Source organism: Chinchilla lanigera, unplaced genomic scaffold (assembly GCF_000276665.1).
Source record: "Chinchilla lanigera isolate Chin_1 unplaced genomic scaffold, ChiLan1.0 scaffold00011, whole genome shotgun sequence".
In the NCBI taxonomy this organism is placed as follows: Eukaryota; Metazoa; Chordata; class Mammalia; order Rodentia; family Chinchillidae; genus Chinchilla; species Chinchilla lanigera.
In genome coordinates, this window is record NW_004955412.1 from 18987007 (window position 1) to 19003852 (window position 16846).

Genomic DNA, 16846 nt, shown 5'->3' on the forward strand with positions numbered 1-16846 from the left:
GTCTTACGCTACAAATGAGAAAGTTGAAAAATTTAAAGAAAGAGCACAGAGCCAACACCTTGAGCTTGCTCATGAAAACCTGCGCCCAGGCGGTACAGCGTGGCCAGACTAAGTAGGTGTGAGAGTCTCGCTGTACCTCTGTTCACTCCATCTGTGGTGGGGCACTCTCCTGGGACCTTGGTTTTAAGAACCACCTGGACAAATCAGGGCACCTGTAGGGGTGGAGCCCAGGATGAGATAAAGGCTGGTGAAACTGTAGAGGATCACTGCAGGGCTGCTTCCTCCAGGAGCATGTGATACGGGGGAGGAGCCACAGGAGAGAGGGCAAGCTGTCTTCCAGAAACTAAAGGGTGGAGAGAGAAAGAAGGAAACTTCTCCCTGTGGGAGTTTGGGGCAGCAGGGAGTGGGCAGGAAGAGGACCTAAGCATATAATCTCATGAAAGTAGATTTTAGCCCCATGTCAGAAAGAACTTCACAAAAGAGGGACTTTCTAAAACGGTGGAAGTTAAGACCACCTTGCAAGGTACCTACACTTAAATATAATCTTCCAGTTTTCAAAACTACTTCATAATTATGAAAACTTTAAAAATCTATTAAAAAGCAATTAGAAATCATTCTTAATTCCACTGTACTTCTTTCTGGGTTTCTACCAAATTAATATATATATTCTACTATATGTAAAATGTATTTTCTGTTTAATATAGTATTATGATCTTTCAAATAGTTAAAATATACTGTAAATATTTCATGTATTATTGTGCCATAAGTTATTCAGTCACTTAGTATTTTTTATTTTTCACTTTTATGAATAGCCCTGCAGTCAATAGAAAATTTTATGCCATCTTTGGTTGTTTCTTAAGGATAGAGCCCTAAGGATGTGGATAATTTAAGGTTTCAGATGCATACTGCCCAACTGCTTTCCAAAAAGATCATACTAGGGTCTACTTGCAGCTACTCTGTGTGTGTGTGTGTGTGTGTGTGTGTGTGTGTTTGCCAAAGTCACCTCAAGGTTTTCGTAAAAAGAATGCTTCTCCATGTAGGATGAAATTTGACATGTCACTTTTCAGGAACACATCTGTAATATTCCTATATGTGACAAACGAGTTGTATGATAAACACACGTGTACACACACTATTATGCACCTTAACAAATTCCACGTTCTTTGTAAACTCTGGTGATACATACAGATCTTGGAAGATCTCAACCCAAGTCCACCCTGTTGAGAATGAGATGGACTCCCTCTTCCTGGAGTAGGAGGTTTCTGGAGACCTGGGTCTCAGGTCCAAGCATGGCCACAAATGGCATCTGTACAAATATCCTGAGGATCGGGCTCCATGATATCCAAGGCCCCTTCTGGCCCTGGAAAACCAATTCTACATCTGTGTGTGCCACCTGGAAACTTGGGTATGTAAGCAGGAGGGGAAAATAGAGTGTGGGGACAAGGAAAATCATTGTTTCGGGGTAAACTGGAATAAAACTAGATGCTTCTAAGAGTCAAAGCAAGAAGGCAGCAGCTGGTGATCCCTGCCCACCTCTACCCTAGAGACCCTCAATTCTGCAGGCCCCAGGGCAGGCTCTCCTGGGGACCAGTGGGTGGAGCAGATCACCTTTCTCTCTCAGGTTTCCCTGTTTGCTGTGACCTTGGCTCCCAGCTTTCCCTTGTAATTTGAGCTGACGTTGGCAGTAGGCCTCTCAGTGGAGCAATTACAGGGGCCTCTCCTAGCCCCTATCCCCAATCACTTTTCCCTGCCCAGCTGGCCACTCCCAGGTATATATGTGTCCCTGGGACAGAAGGACAAAGGACTGCCAGGATGCTCCTGGGCTCCCAGCTCTTTGGAGAGCGGCAGAATACAGAGGCCATACAGCCCCATAAATACTCCTGTATTCTTAATTTTCAGTGGCCTCATGCTGGGTCTCTAGACTCTCATTAAACTGGGAAACAGATTATAGTGGGGTCCTGAGGCATGCACATTTTTTTTCTCCTCTCATATTTATATCACTTTTAATTGTTATTATTTCACAACTGTTGAGCACCAACCCTGCCCAAAGTGGGCCTGGAAGAGGGGGCAGGAAATAGGCCCCAGAGGAGGGCAGAGCTGAGATAGCGTAATGTGCACCAGCCCCTCCCCAGCTCCGCCACCAAACGCTCCCCAGAATCAACCTCCCCACATCTCGCAGTGGCCGGCAACCTCCCCTCCCTGCACTCTCTTCCCAGCCCTCCAATATCACAGAGAAACGTGAACCACTCCAACCCTCTAGATCTTTGTACTTTGCATTGAAATGACTTCTTATGAAATATATCACCCATGTAGAAAAGCATAAAAATAATGTAAAAAGGCCTATGTTTCTTTTGGCCTTTTTTAGAAGAAACAGTTTAAGAAATAAGACATTCCAAAAACAGTTGGAGTTCTCTCCCGGAGCCCACTGCCTCCTCCTCAGAGGTAAGCATTACCCTGAATATGGTGTTTATCATTCCCATGCATGTTGTTATATTTTTGCCGCATATGTATGTATCCAGAAACAATACAGAGTACTGGTTCACATGTTTTCAAACTTTACACAAATGGCACCATAATGTACTCATCCTTCTGCAATTTGCCTTTTCCCACTTCACGTTTTATTCATAACATGTCCTGGCTGATTTGTAAAGACCTGGTTCATGCATTTCCGCTGCAGCATAGAATTTCATACTGTGATAGAAGAAGTGTCATGTACCCATGTTGGTTTCCAACTTTTTGTCATCACCAATGTGGCTCTGGTGACTATTCCTGACCACATCTCTTTGTGTACATGTGTGAGGGTTTCTTTTAGGAATGTACGTACTGGAGCTCTCTTCTTAATTTGTCTTTCTCCCCTGCAGAGCATGGACTTGTCACCGTGCCGCCAGTGTCCAGCACAGCACACACGGCTCAGTAAAGGTGTTAAACTAAGCTGAGCCAGAAGGGACAGGATGTGTTCATGTGCTCTGGTTCCTTCACATGCAGATAAGGAAAGTGACTTCCAGAGAGAGAGGTCACAACATCATTTAATGATAGTGCTGGAACTAGAAACCCTCTTCCCACTTCCCACTTGCCTGGCCCTGTCTCCACATCCTGGGAAAGCTGGAGACTGTCAGAACAGTGATCCAAAGGAGGGAGGCAAGAGGCAGGTGGGAGTGTGAAGTCAGATCGGCCCTCCAGAATGGCTCCTTGTACCAGCACACTCATGCAAAAAATTGAAGCCTCTCCTTAGACCCAGCACGCAGGCCACAAATCCAAGAATGGAACCAGCACCCAGATGAAGCCTCACACCTGCACATGCTCAGAGTAAGGCTTGGCATCTGGATGCCTGGCCCCAGGTTGAGGTCTGCTGAACTGAGGCTTTGGTCTGGGAATGGGTGTCTAGGTCGGAGGCCTGTCTTTTGTGGTCTTCCTTCCTTCCTCCTGTAGATAGCCCGGTCCACTGGAAGACCCTGGTGCCAGGAACCAGGGCGCTCATATGTGATAGCTTGGCAGTAAAGAGGGCTCTGGCATCAGATGGCTTGGGATTGAATCCCAGCTCTACTTTTCACTAGCTGGGTGATCTTGGTCACTGACTTCACCTCCTCTGGACTTCATTGTTTAATTTTTAAAATGCAGATGATTTTAATTCTACCTGCCTTAGAATGATACTGAGAATTAGTTTGTATCAAGTAATTCATGCAATGCCCAGCACATGGCAAATGTTGTTTTATTTTTCCCCCAAATTCCATATAATTCCAGGAAGCCCCATCTCCTCTCCCACCCTGGCACTACTTCCTGAGCACAGCATCTGTCTGAGCCTCACTCTCCTCATCAGAACAATGACAGCACATGTCACAAGTATAAAGTGAGATCTAACAACCCAAAAAGGCCTTGACAAGGTGAGCTCACCAAGTAGACATGCAGTGGTAGTATTACAGTTTTACACAGCCACACTTTCCTAGTCATTATGGGCTCCTGACCTCGACGAAAGAGATCAGGTACTCTGTCTGGAAAATGTGAGGTTACATCTGTGATGTTGTCTGGCACAGTGTCCAGCCCCCAGCCCAGAAGCTGGATAGATGCTGCCTCTGTGCCTGCTCCCTGCCAACATGGAGTTTTATTTCTTCTGTGTCCAGGAAGAATTAGGGAGAAAGAATCAGACAGAGACAGAGACAGAGAGAGATTGATTTAGGCCTCCATGTGTTCTCATCTACAAATGCGGATAATTGTTTTCATGCTACACAGAATTAAGAATCAAATTCAATGTACCTGGAAGCACACCGTAAACTGTAAAGGCATGCTAGAAATTTAACTTACTACTAAAGGGCAGGTGTCCCTTATGTGAAATTCTTAAAAGTATCTGAAGTTTCAGATTTTTTCGTCTTTTGGAATAGGAACATAAACATAATGAGATATCTTGGGGATGAGATGAAAGTCTAAACGTGAAATTTATTGATGTTTCATATACACCTCACTTACACACATTGCCTGAGGGTAATTTTATACAATATTTTTAGTCAACTGTCTTTTGAACCCCTCACCTAAAGTCAAGTGTGGAATTTTCTACTTATGGCATCTCAAAAAGTTTCAGGTTTTGGATTTCAGATTTTTGAATTCATTAATTCAACCTGTATTATAAAAATAAGTGACTACCCTCTCTTAGATCTCCATATTGCTTAAACTCTGGGTAGGACATTGTGAGGCCTTTCCTTTCCCAGGCCTCTCTCAGCAGCTCCCATCCTTGCTTGCCAATGCCCTAGGTTATGGACAGTAGCTCCAGGATGGGGACGGGAAGTCGATGGGAATGTGGGGTATATTAACAGAGGTTGCTCTATGCCCACCTATCTGGAGGATGCTGAGTCATAACTCCCTGGAGATATGCGCTCCAGCAGGTTAAGTCTTTACTTTCCTGGAAGCACCCTGATCATTGAAGACCAAACCCCTACGATTCCTTCCAGACAGTTCTCCCCTGACTCAAAATCTTCAGTCACTCACCATTGCCCATTGGTTACATGCAGCCTGAGTTAGGGCCTACCCTTAACATCTCCAGAGCTCCAGAAGAAGCAGGCTACTCCCCTCAACAAGAGTGAGTCCTTGTTCTCAGCTCTCCAGGAAGATACTCCCATGGCCTCCTTTACCTGGAACTCAGCTGCTCCCTGGCACCATGCAAGACGCTTTAACGAATGCAGCTTCTGGGTCTTACCTCCAGGGACCCTCATCTGATAATTCTAGGGGTGGGCCTTGCTGCTGATGTTCTTATAACCTCCCTAAGTGATTATAAAGTTGAGAGTTGGCAAGTCTAGAAAACTCCATCCTGTGGCAGCTCAGTTTGCCCGGGGAATGAATCCATTCTCCAGGACCCACAAGAGGTGCCACTTCTGACAGGGCACCTTCTCTAAGCACCCCCAGTCTACCTCTGAGTCCCCAGAGAACTTGATACCTCTCTTGCACCCTCATCACACTGTTTCTCACATTGGGGCCACCTACGTCTTGAGCTCATCTCACCTGTTGTTGGATAGAAAGCCCCTCAAAAGCACAGTGCTCACCACATATTTCCATCTTTGCCTACCTTTTCTAGGCCCACGAGGCCTTATTGCTGATTGCTTCAAGCTTGTCCATTAAATTCAAAACACCCAGAAGATAAATAGGAATTATGGGAGCTGCCCTCTTCATTCAGGAGAGAAGACCAATGCTTTAACCCTATACTTTATCACACACCCCCACCAGGCACAGCCTGAGCCAGGTGCTCTAAGGAGGCCCTTGAATATGGAGGGAGGGCCATGGTGGCTCTCTCAAGTCTCTGCTGTGGGCACTGCTGGGAGGACACACAGGTGAGTCTCTCTCACTTGCCACAGGTGAAAAAGTGTGAGCATACGTATGAATGCATCTATGTACATATTCAATGCACACAAATTAATCATGCATACTATTTATATACAGGCACGCATATGTATTTTAATTTGAATGATTTTCTTTGGTGTGTGGGAAGAGGAATTTCTCCAAATCCCTTGAGGTCTTCAAGCAAAGACCCTTGGGAATCACTGTCTACATAATATAGCATCTTGTGCACAGGAAGTGCTCAAAAACATTTGCTAAATTAAATAATGAACAAAATTTCAATCAACTGACAGTTGCTTATGCCAACACAGCCATTTAGATAGATTTAGGGGATGAAATTGATGCAAGCTATGACACTGCACAGCTATACCCTGGTGGAACCAGTGGGTGCAAGTCTGTGCCCACCCCCTGGGGTACAACCACGCCCGCAGGCAAGCCTCTGCAAGACAGCCTCCACAGGCCTGTACTGGTAATGTCAGGCTCTGTAACATTCTTCAGGCCAGCTCTTCCATTTTCTGCATCCCTCCTTGGAGGGTAGAGAAAAAGGACCCCAGCCACATGTTCTCAGAAGAAAGGCCTTTGCGTCACAGTCTCAGCAAGCCCACCAGATGGCCACGTGGAATGACATTCACCCCAGACCTGGCTATCACCAGTGCCCATGCAGCAGCTGAACTGGGAGCCACAGACTCCACCCCTGCCCTACCATCACCCCTACCAACTTCTACTGCCCTCTTTTTTCCTATCCATTTGTTTTCTTCCCAGCCAGCTCTCTGGGATTTTGGCAGGTTTTATCCCCCTGAAGTCCTAGGTATTCAGACATACTTTGAACTCCAAATGTCCCTGAACCTGCGGTGGATGGGAGGAGGGCCCCTCCTGCCCTCCCATTGGAAAATTCAGAAGAGCTATGCCACGTTTTAGCTGCCTGGCATCCCACCACAGAGGTGGGCTTGGAGGTCTAGGCTGCATACATCTCTGCATACAATCAGATGCCAGGCAGACAGATCACACAAGCCAGGAGCATCATTCAAGGGCTTTGGCTTAGGCCACGCAGCCCTAAACTAAGGGCTTCCTGCCTCTGCCTCACCACGAGGGTCAGTCTCATCCTGCCCTTATGTCCGCAGCCCTGAAGTAAAGAGAGAAATGCTCCCCTCCTAAATGCTCATACCTGTGTGTTCACATCCATGTGCCAAATTTTCACGGAGACCTTCCAGGATGCAAGAAGATGACTAATCCTGGGTCAGATGGTGGGTGTGTGCCTGCCTAGCACTTGGAAGAATTGAAAAGGTACACAAAAAGAATCTACAAGTAGAAAACAGATCTGTGTATAAAAATGTGCAATACACACAGAAAGTATATTTTCCCTATACAGAAATAAAGCACATAATTTCTAATCCTTATGACTGGGGACAGTCAAGAAGTTAGACTTTGCCAGGGTCCTACAGCAAGGGAGGTGCAGGGTCAAGATTTGAACCCAAGTCTCCCTGAAGCCAGAGTCCACACTCATTGCCACACAGTTTCTACCATAAAGAAACTCTGAGCAAGCCATGCTGACCTGAGAGTAAAACAGGAGCCAGTGATGGCTTTATTCCAGCATCATGCAGCCAGGCGTAATCACACATTTCCCTTCATTTTCATTCATCCTGCTTACCAGCTAATCCAAAGGATCAGGTGTCTTTCTCTTCCTTTAGGGATTCTGCAGATACTGCCTGAGTGCCTACTGTGTGCTGTGCACAGTGAGGTTAGCAGATCACCCTGCCTGCCTCTCCCCAGGGCAGGCCTCCCCTCTGAACCTGGACTCTGTCTCCCCAAGGCTGTATCTCTGGCTCTGGCACTGGCAGCAACGTCTCATTGATACGCCACAGAGTTCAGAATCGCAGGCTTGGCAGGAAGTGCCATCTATACATAGCTCCACCATTCTGTAAGCACCGTTGGCTTCTTCTGAATAAACGCTACCCTACATTAAATGCCAGAATTCGGCATGCAGTACTGCATGTTTGCGATGAGATCAAGAACTAAAGGCAAGATTGATTCTGATGTGAACACCAGCAAAGCAAATGGGTTTTTGAAAACCCTATAATTTCCCTGCAACCCTTGACTTCACTAAACACACATTTTTAGACTACAGCACAGTTAGGTAGGCATTAAACAAAAATGAGGTAGTCTAATGATGATTTATGTGTAGGATAACCTTCTATAAAGAATTCTGCGCTGATTTCAGGGTAACTTACAGAGGTGCCAACTTAACCAAACAATGCTGCTTGCTTGGTGTCCACTGCTGTGGCGTGATCCCAGGGCAGAGCATTTGCTGGCAATTGTCTTAAATCTGCTAAAATTCACCCAGTGGGTGCTCTGCAAATGCGGCGCCTGCCATGAACTAAATGGGAAAGCAAAACACGACACATGCACACACCGCCAGAGGCACCTGTGAACACGAGACATTTCTGCTTGACTGAGGAGGGCGGCTGATGGTTCTGGAACCAACCAACTGGCGTGCAACTGCAGAGCTGCCTGCCTGCCGGGATGTTGGAAGCAGTCCTGTGGAGCTGCGGGAGAACTCCTGGTGGGGCTGCAAGAGTTCCTGGGGTGCAAGGATCTGAAGCAGAGTTCTGGTATACCCTTTCCTGGCTGTGTGACCTTGGGTGGGCTTCCACTCCACCACCCTGGTTTCCCTGTCGGTTCAATGAGTCTGTTGAATCCATGTCTGCATACATGTGGTTAGGAGGATGTAGTAAGATGAGGCCCCTGAATGGGCTTTATAGACCACAGCGCAACATACAGATAAGAGAGGATGCGGGGCAGAGAGGGAGAGGTTGTCCAAGAGCTGAAATCACCCTGCCATGGTGTCAGATTTTGCCTGCTACTTCCTCCTTCTATGGCTTTGAGCAGATGCCTGACCTCTCTGCTCTTCAGGCCCCTCATCTTCAAAATGGAGATCACTATAGCACCTACTACATGAGATGCATGTGAAGATTAAATCAAATGATGAAGAAAAAACACTTATATAAGAGCTCAATAATTGATCATTTACTTTTTTCCTTAAGCATTATTATTATTTCTTTGTAGCCAACTGACCATCCAGAGAATTCCTTGGCAGCTTTTGAGTGCTACCTTTGAATCTCTAACCTGGAACATGTATTTAAAGGGCTCAGAAGGCAGAATTTTCTTTCCATACCCAGGCTGCTCTACAAGGCCTGACACTGCGCTGACACCCAGCAGCGGCCAAACTCCATTCCCTGAGCTGCCATGAGCTTGCCATCAATTTCCTGCCAGGCCAGGCTGACCATCACAGTTCCTCTTCTCCCACCCCCGCCCAAACAGGTGATAGCTAAGACCTCCAATTTGACATCTAAATAGCAAATGTCACAAGAGGAACCCACAGAAATAGCTCAGTATAATAGAGATGAAGGATCCCTCTGTTTAAATCCAGGTGATGCCACCAATTTGTTGTGCAACCTTAGGCAGGTCTCTCTACTTCCTTCCACATGACAGCACAGCAGGGAGAGACCATCAATTTCGTTATCGTTGTTAATTATCTCCCATGAGCACCAGATGGGAGAGGGGTCTGAAGAAAACGTGGATCCTGCCCCTCATGATGACATGTTGAGGAGTAGGTGCGGGAATATAGGACTTAAACTATAACAGGACAAAATACGATTAGTGTCTTGAGCCAGGGACTGATAAAGTTGGGCAGGAGTTCAGAAAAGGATTCCCTAGGAGGAGGTTAATCTGGGTGATTTTTAAATCCATTCTTAGCAGAAATCGGGAAAGATATCATGCAAAGAGTGGTATTTGAACAAGACTTTGAAAGATAGGTAGGGCTTAAACACAAAGAAAGAAAAAAGACTGTCAGGGAAAAAAAGGCCCTCATGAGTGGTTAAAATTTTGTGCTCTGAATACAAAAAGTGTGGTCTAGGTGTGGGTCCTTTACAAGTGAGGGAGGAAGCGGAGCCATGTGACCTCCAGGGCCCTCTCTAGCTCTGACAGTCTGTGATACCACACTCTCACTTAGAGCCCACTTGTGCTCCAAACTGGTTTTGGAGCATGTCTGCATAAACATGGTTGGGAGGATGTAGTAAGATGAGGCCCCTGAATGGGCTTTATAGACCACAGAGCAACATACAGATGAGAGAGGTGGTCCCTCTCTTGTCTGACCCAAGGTGGTGTAGGCATATAATACCCAAAGTAACCTTCGGATCAGCCTGGGCACTTGTAATTAGGGAGTCAACTCTGCATTCCAAGCCCAAAGCATGATTCTATTTGTTTGATGCACCAGACGCATCCACTCCTATCCATCAGGGCTGAAGACACAGCTAAATCCTCAGTCCCTGGATCAAGACAGTCTTTGTGTCTCCTGCTGTGCTCAACCACAGCCAGTGCTCACTATAGCTTTTGTGTTCAAATAAGTGTTTTGTTCACTGCTACTTAAGCTGAAGATCTGTTGTCCTTTGGAAAGGGCAAAGCCCTTGTCACTGCACACACAACCACAGGTCAGCATAAGGGCCAGTGACACATTTCTGTCTCCAGGAAAGTATAGGAATCAGAGAGGCCTGGCACTCCTTCTGGGTTGACACTTGAGGACAGCCAATTCCTAGGGAGGATCCAGCTCCAGAAAAGCACCAGAAAGTACAGGAAATTGGAGGGCCCCAGCTCAAATCCAGGCTGCATCCTTGTCAGCTGTGTGGCCTTGAGTAAGATGCTTAACTTCCCTAGGTCTCAATATCCTCATTTATAAAATCGGACAACAAAACATTATCTATCTTAAAAGGTGATTGTGAGGATTAGAGATAACACTGTATATGCAAAATGCCTACCCGGAAGAGGGTTCCATACATGATAAGTATTATCATGACTCTTATTATTATTGCTCTGTGATGATACTATGCTGGTCCTGGGGATAAAATGACAAAAAAAAAAATATACTTGTACACCCTCCAGTGCCACCAGCAGAAATAATGGCCTCTAACATAAGACAGAGAAAGGCAGGGCTCCAAGAGTAGAAACAGAGAAGCAGTAAGATTTTCATATCAAGCTTCATGAAAAGGGACACAGAAACAGACTTGGGCAAAGGAAGGGTAGGGACTCAATAAAGAGATGAGGTTATCAGAGCAGATGAAGCAAAAGAGACAAGGGGGACAAATTAAAAGAGATATGGAAACCCAAGTAAAACCTTGGATCTCTGTTACTCTGACAATCACTAGGAAGGTGAGGAAAGGCTGGTGGCTCACTAGACCCTCACCTTGTTGGCGAAGGTGCCTGTGGGGATGAGGAGTGTTACCTTATGGGGATCTTTGGAGCAGGACCTGTAGCCAGACTCTTCCTTCCCTCCACTTCTCCCTTCTCCAACATACAATGTCACCAACACATTCTCTTCCTGGCCAGGCATGGTGACAACCCAGCATCCAAGAGCCCTATCCACATGAACAAAGAGGCTCATCCAGCCTCATCTTCCAGAGCAGCAGCGGGTACATCTGGTCTACATCTGAGTGGTGTCCAAAATTCCTCACTGCAGCCAAGAGAGCCTGTCAGGATGCTGGGGAAGAGCATGCTGGGAAACTCCCACAAGAAGCCCACATCAATATAATCAGGTCTGGTGGAAATTAAAAGCTATTAGGAACAGGGCTGAATTTATCTTTATATCCAATAACATGCATTGTAACGGTGATCATGCAGATGGGAAATTAAACCACATCTCAGCTTCACTGGAGGCCTTAATTTTAATTTATGTTTGTGCACAGGCCTTAGCCCTCATATGCCCACCCCACCTGCTCCAGAGAACCTGTTCGCTTTAAGACCAAGTCCCTTGGGAGAGAAGTCGGGGTAGGCATCTGGCAGATCAAAAGTGAGAGGCTCTGCACTTTATGCACACCTTTAAACAGCCAGGTTGAAGGATGGTGACCAGCTTAAGGGCCAGGAAAATTGGGGCAGGCAAGCAGAGGCAGGTATAGTAAGTGGTTCTGGAAAAGCCAGCACCCTGGGCTGTCTCTCCAGCCTCCTGGGGCCTTGGGAATAGCACAGGCAAAAAGCCTAGTATGGCTTCCATGGGTAGCTCCAAGATAGCCATGGAGAGCCATAAAATCTGATCTGTGAGCAAACTCAACTCCTGGAGCTTGTCTAGATCCCACACTCAGAAAGAAGCACTGGAGGGCTGCCTCCTACTCACAGGAGCCTGCAGCAGCCCCATTTCAGTTCTCTCATTCCAAGATCCTGCTCTCCCCCAGGGGATGTTTCCTGGGACCCCAATTGTCCTGCGTCTGCCTCTTTTGTTCTTCCTTCTGCCTTCTGGCACCTGCTGTAGCCAAGCCCTGGGCAGATCCAGAGGTCAAAATCAACTCAGGTACCCTACTCCACAAGCCAGCCCTGAACTGTGGAGGAACACACTCAGCCTTCTTGTTGTGGCTTGTATCTAGGTGTCTCTTCAAGCCTCATGCACTCATAGATGGGGAGTTTTAAAGGTGGCTGGATAAGGATGTGTGGATGTGGATTAAGGGTTTGATACTGGGATTAAGGGTATGGATAATGAAAGCCCCACCCTGGGTATGGCTGGCACCAATCAATAGGCTTAAACCCTGGATGGAATATAAAGAGAGAGAGAAAAGGCAGGCTTGCTACTTTTTGCTTGCTGCCTGCCCTACCATGTCATGGGCTGTATCTCCTCTATGATGCCCCTCTGCTGTGCCACCCTGGTTTGGAGCCAGCCAGCTATGGACTGAAACCTCTACAAACTGTGAGCTGAAACAAACCTTTCCTCCTTTAATTTTTGGTGTCAGGTATTTTGTTTCAACAACAAGAAAAGTAATTAAGGCACTTCTCTATCCTTCCTTCACCTCCAGAACAACTAACCATTAAGTCTCTCCTACCACAAGAAGCTGCCACCTAGCCTCCTTACCTCAAAATGCACACATAGCACATACAACCTGGCTATAGCATGAATGTAGGTAGCAGGAAAATCCTATTTTTATAGAAAGTCAGACTATTTGCATTTTCCAAAAGCATGTAGTGTGTGGGCCCAGGTTCTGGTTCCTCATCTGTCAAATCTCACAGAAGCAAAACTCGATTCTCTCTGATGCTAACATATTCTTCCAGAAGCATATTAGTTAGATCACGTGCTGTTGGAAGACTGTCTTTAGACCTAACATGTAACTGTAGAAGGATCTAGAGTAATTACAGATGGGGCTGGAGGGCTGAGGGAGGGATGGGGGGATTCTCCAAGACCAAAGGGAAAAAAGAGGTTCTACAGAACCAAAGTTCTGCAGATTAGCATCAAGTTCGCCTCCCTGATAATTATGCCCTTTGGGGCCACCAGCTTAGTCTTGACATCAAAGACAGCCCTGAAGCACCAGCTATAAGGGCTGCTTGGGGGAGGCTCACCTCTCCAGCTCCTCAGCACAGGAGCCTTAAGCCTTCCTTTCCTCTGTTGGTTTTGGTGTTGCTACCCCTTGTACTCCATGCTCATCCTCATTTCAGTGCTCCATCCAGTCTGCTTCAAGTCTCCTTCAGAATTCTCCAACATCCATCCACTCACCCACTCACTGACCACAGAGTAAATGTCTACCCTTAATGTGGAAGGCAAGGATGTGCAGCAGAACCCCTGCAGTGTGCGGGTTATCTGGAGGCCTAGAGGTAGACGAGGGATTTGAAGTCCTCTCTTGGGACTTCCAGACCTACTTCCTGTTGAAGGAATAGCCCTGCTGAGGTGAAAAGGGACCACCAAAGAGGGGCTGGCAACCGTAGCAGCACAGTGGGATGAACCAACACCATGGTTATGAACCCCATCTCCTAAAACCAGCCAACAAACATCCTCACCAAGGTGAGGATTAGCCTAAAAGAGTCAAGAGAAACAAAATGTCTCATGCACATGTTGCTTGAGTCTGGTTCCCTGAAGATCCCATCTCATCACTTTAATCATTCAATACAGGGACACAGACCACAAATGGGCTCCTTACCCTGCCTCTCCTACAGTTTTTCACAGATGAGGCTGCCAGCTGCCTTGATCCCTCAGGGCAAGGTTCAGCCAAACTCCACTCTCTGGGTAAAAAGACCCAACTCTATCTGTTGGGACATTGACATACCCAGCAGAGACCCCTAGCCTGTAGGTCTTCACCATCCCACACCGAAACAGACCAGACAGAGACCAAAGAGGCTTATTTGCTGAAACATCACCACAGCAATAATAAATCACTCACCAAAACCAATACCAAGTCTTTGTTTAGCTCAGCAACAGCTCAAGCACCATCCTCCCCTCAGGCAACCCCATGGGCTACAGCCCGAGACTCCTTACCTGGGATGATGGAGACTGTGTCTTTCTCCCAAGACACAACACTAACGTATTCCTGCACTGAAGAGGGGATGAGGCACTTGAAGACGGCCACGTTTCCACGCATTGACCTTTGATCCTCCACCCGAACGGTGTAGGGTTCCCTGAAAACTGCAGCAAGATTGAGAGTGAGGTAGAGAAGACTGTCACAAGAATATATCAGCACCCTTGGCACCTCCATTCCCTCCCTTCTCATCTCTTCCCTCCTACCTCCTGCCTATTCATCCCAGAAGTCCCTGCCATGGCCTTATTCCTGTCTGAGCAATTCCTCCTCCACCAACTTCCTCCCCACCCTCTAGGCAGTTACTCTCCCTCAGAAATGTCCACTTCCTTCTGGAAGACCATAAGTCCAAATTCCAACGTTCCCTTGCAGTCAGTATTAGCAAACTGAATTAGATTGTAAGGGCCTTGAAGGCAGTACTAAAGCCTGCAATGTCAGTCAACAAGAGGATGCACAGGCACTAAAGAAATATGGTAGAACTCCCCTAGTGAAACCAAACTGGATTTCCTACTTTATTGCTGGACCAAGGAACTCTTTTTGGGCATGGTGGCTGCCTTAGTTACTTTTCTTTCTTGTGGAGACAAAATGCCAGATGATCAAAGTTAAGGAAGGAGAGGTTTATTTAGCTCACAGTTTGTAGAGGTTTCAGTCCATAATCAGCTGGCTCCAAGGCAAGGTGGCTTGGCAGAGAACAGTTCATGATGGGCGGATTGCAGCAAAGCAACAAGGGACCCTAACACCATCTTTCTGCCCCTTTTACATTGTACCTAGACTGCCATAATTAGGGTGGTGCCAAGTCATTCAGTGGGCTAATTTAGAAATCAGTCCTTAATCCCACACAGCCTTAATCCCAGTATCACACACTCTAGATCCAGCCACCTCCAAAAAGCTTCCACCTACGACCACAGGAAGCTTTGGGGGGACTTCTAGACCTAAACCATAACATTCCTCCCCCAGCCCCCCGAAGATTCATGTACATTCCTTTACACAAAAGGCATTTAGTCCATTTCTAAGACTTGCCAAAATCTCAACGGTTTCAGCTTTGCTAAAAAGTCCAAGTCCCAAGTCTCTTCTGAGATTTAAGGCAAACTCTTAGCTGTGAACTCCTGTACAAATGAAAAGAAGTTTAAACACTTCCAGTGTTTAAATGATACAAGATAAACTTTACCATTCCAAAAGGTACAAATAGGGAGCTACAAAGTATACAATGATACAAGATAAACAATGATACAAGATAAACTTTACCATTCCAAAAGGTACAAATAGGGAGCTACAAAGGAATGGGACCAAAGCAAGTCCAAAATTCAGCAGGGTAAACATTAACTCCTGTAATTCCATGTCCAGCATCCTCAGAAATCTATGGCCAGATGTGAACTCCAAAGAGCTTGGGTGGCTCCACCTCTATGGCCACTCAAGTGGTTGTACCTCCTATGGCTTCTATCTGGAGCCAGCTCTTCTCCCTCCTTGCAGTTTTCCTCAGATATCCATGGCCCTGACTTCTCCAAACTTCCAGGGTTTCCAATGCACCTTCAGCTTCACATTCATAGCTTCACACACTACCCTCTTCACACACTACCTGCCCCCTAGCTCTTATATTCTGCATACACCTAAAGGCAGTGCCACATGGATGATGCCAAGGTCTGCTGCCAGCTGGAGCAGTAGCTAGGCTTCCTTCTCTCTTGCCTGTAGGGGTCAAGTGTCTGAATTACTGAGCATTCTGAACCAATCCCAAATTGTCTAGACCACCACCATGCTGGAATATGGTGCTCTGGGGCTCTCTTCTCAAAGCAAATTATTTCACCTAACTCTGAGGCAGCAAGGATTGGAATCCTGCTGGTTCTTGTGATGTCCTCACACTGTCTTTTCTGTCGTCTTCTTCTTGCTAGCCTTTTCAGTGACCAATTTCTCCTCTGTTCCATTGCTGCTGGCTGAAGCTTTACTGGAGCTTCCATTCTGCCCAAATTCACATTTTGAACCTTTCTGTTGGGCTCTTTGCTCTTGATTCTCAATATAAATCTGGCTAAAAGCCCCCAGCAGTAGCTATGCCATTGGCTCCACATTAGACTGCTTTGAAATTTTTTCTGCAAGATTAATTAGTCTGTCATCTTTAATCTCAGTGTCAAGCAGTCTCTGGACACAAGCAAAATGCAGACTTTCTGTCAAGTCATCACACATATGTTCTGGAGTCCAACAGCCAATACAGGCCTCCTTCCCAGCAGAAACCTCCTGAGCCTGTTCTGAGCTCTGACCAGAATTTCCCATCAAGTACAGCCTAAAGCATTCCAGCTCCACTTTTGCTCCAAATCTTTCCAAACTCTTTCCACAGGCTGTTCCCAAAGGCTCCTGAACCACATAGTCAGGTACAGTCATAACAATGACCCCACTTCTGGTACCAAATTCTGTTACTTTTCTCTCATTACTCAGACAAAATACCAGATGCCCAAAGTTAAGAGATGAAGGTTTATTTAGCTCACAGTTTGTAGAGGTTTCAGTCCCTAATTGGTTGGCTTCAAGGCAGGGTGAGTTGGCAGAGAACAGTTCATGGTAGGCAGACTATAGCAAAGGAACAAGGGACCTTAACAGCATCTTTCTGCCCTTTTTATATTGTATCTAGGCTACCACAGTCAGGGTGGTGCCAAGCCAATCAGTGGACTGATTTAGTAGTCATACAGCCTTAATCCCAATATCACACACTCTAGGTCCAGCCACTT

The 16846-nt window shown here is 46.4% G+C and overlaps 1 protein-coding gene across 1 annotated transcript in view; it reads right to left on the bottom strand.

Moving 5' to 3' along the window:
* Positions 1–16846, bottom strand: part of Dscaml1 (Down syndrome cell adhesion molecule like 1) — a 314095-nt gene that overhangs the window by 278563 nt on the left and 18686 nt on the right. Inside the window, exon 3 of the mRNA XM_005378218.2 lies at positions 14099–14245. Coding sequence (XP_005378275.1) covers positions 14099–14245 — 147 coding nt within the window. The remainder of the gene's footprint in view (positions 1–14098; positions 14246–16846) is intronic.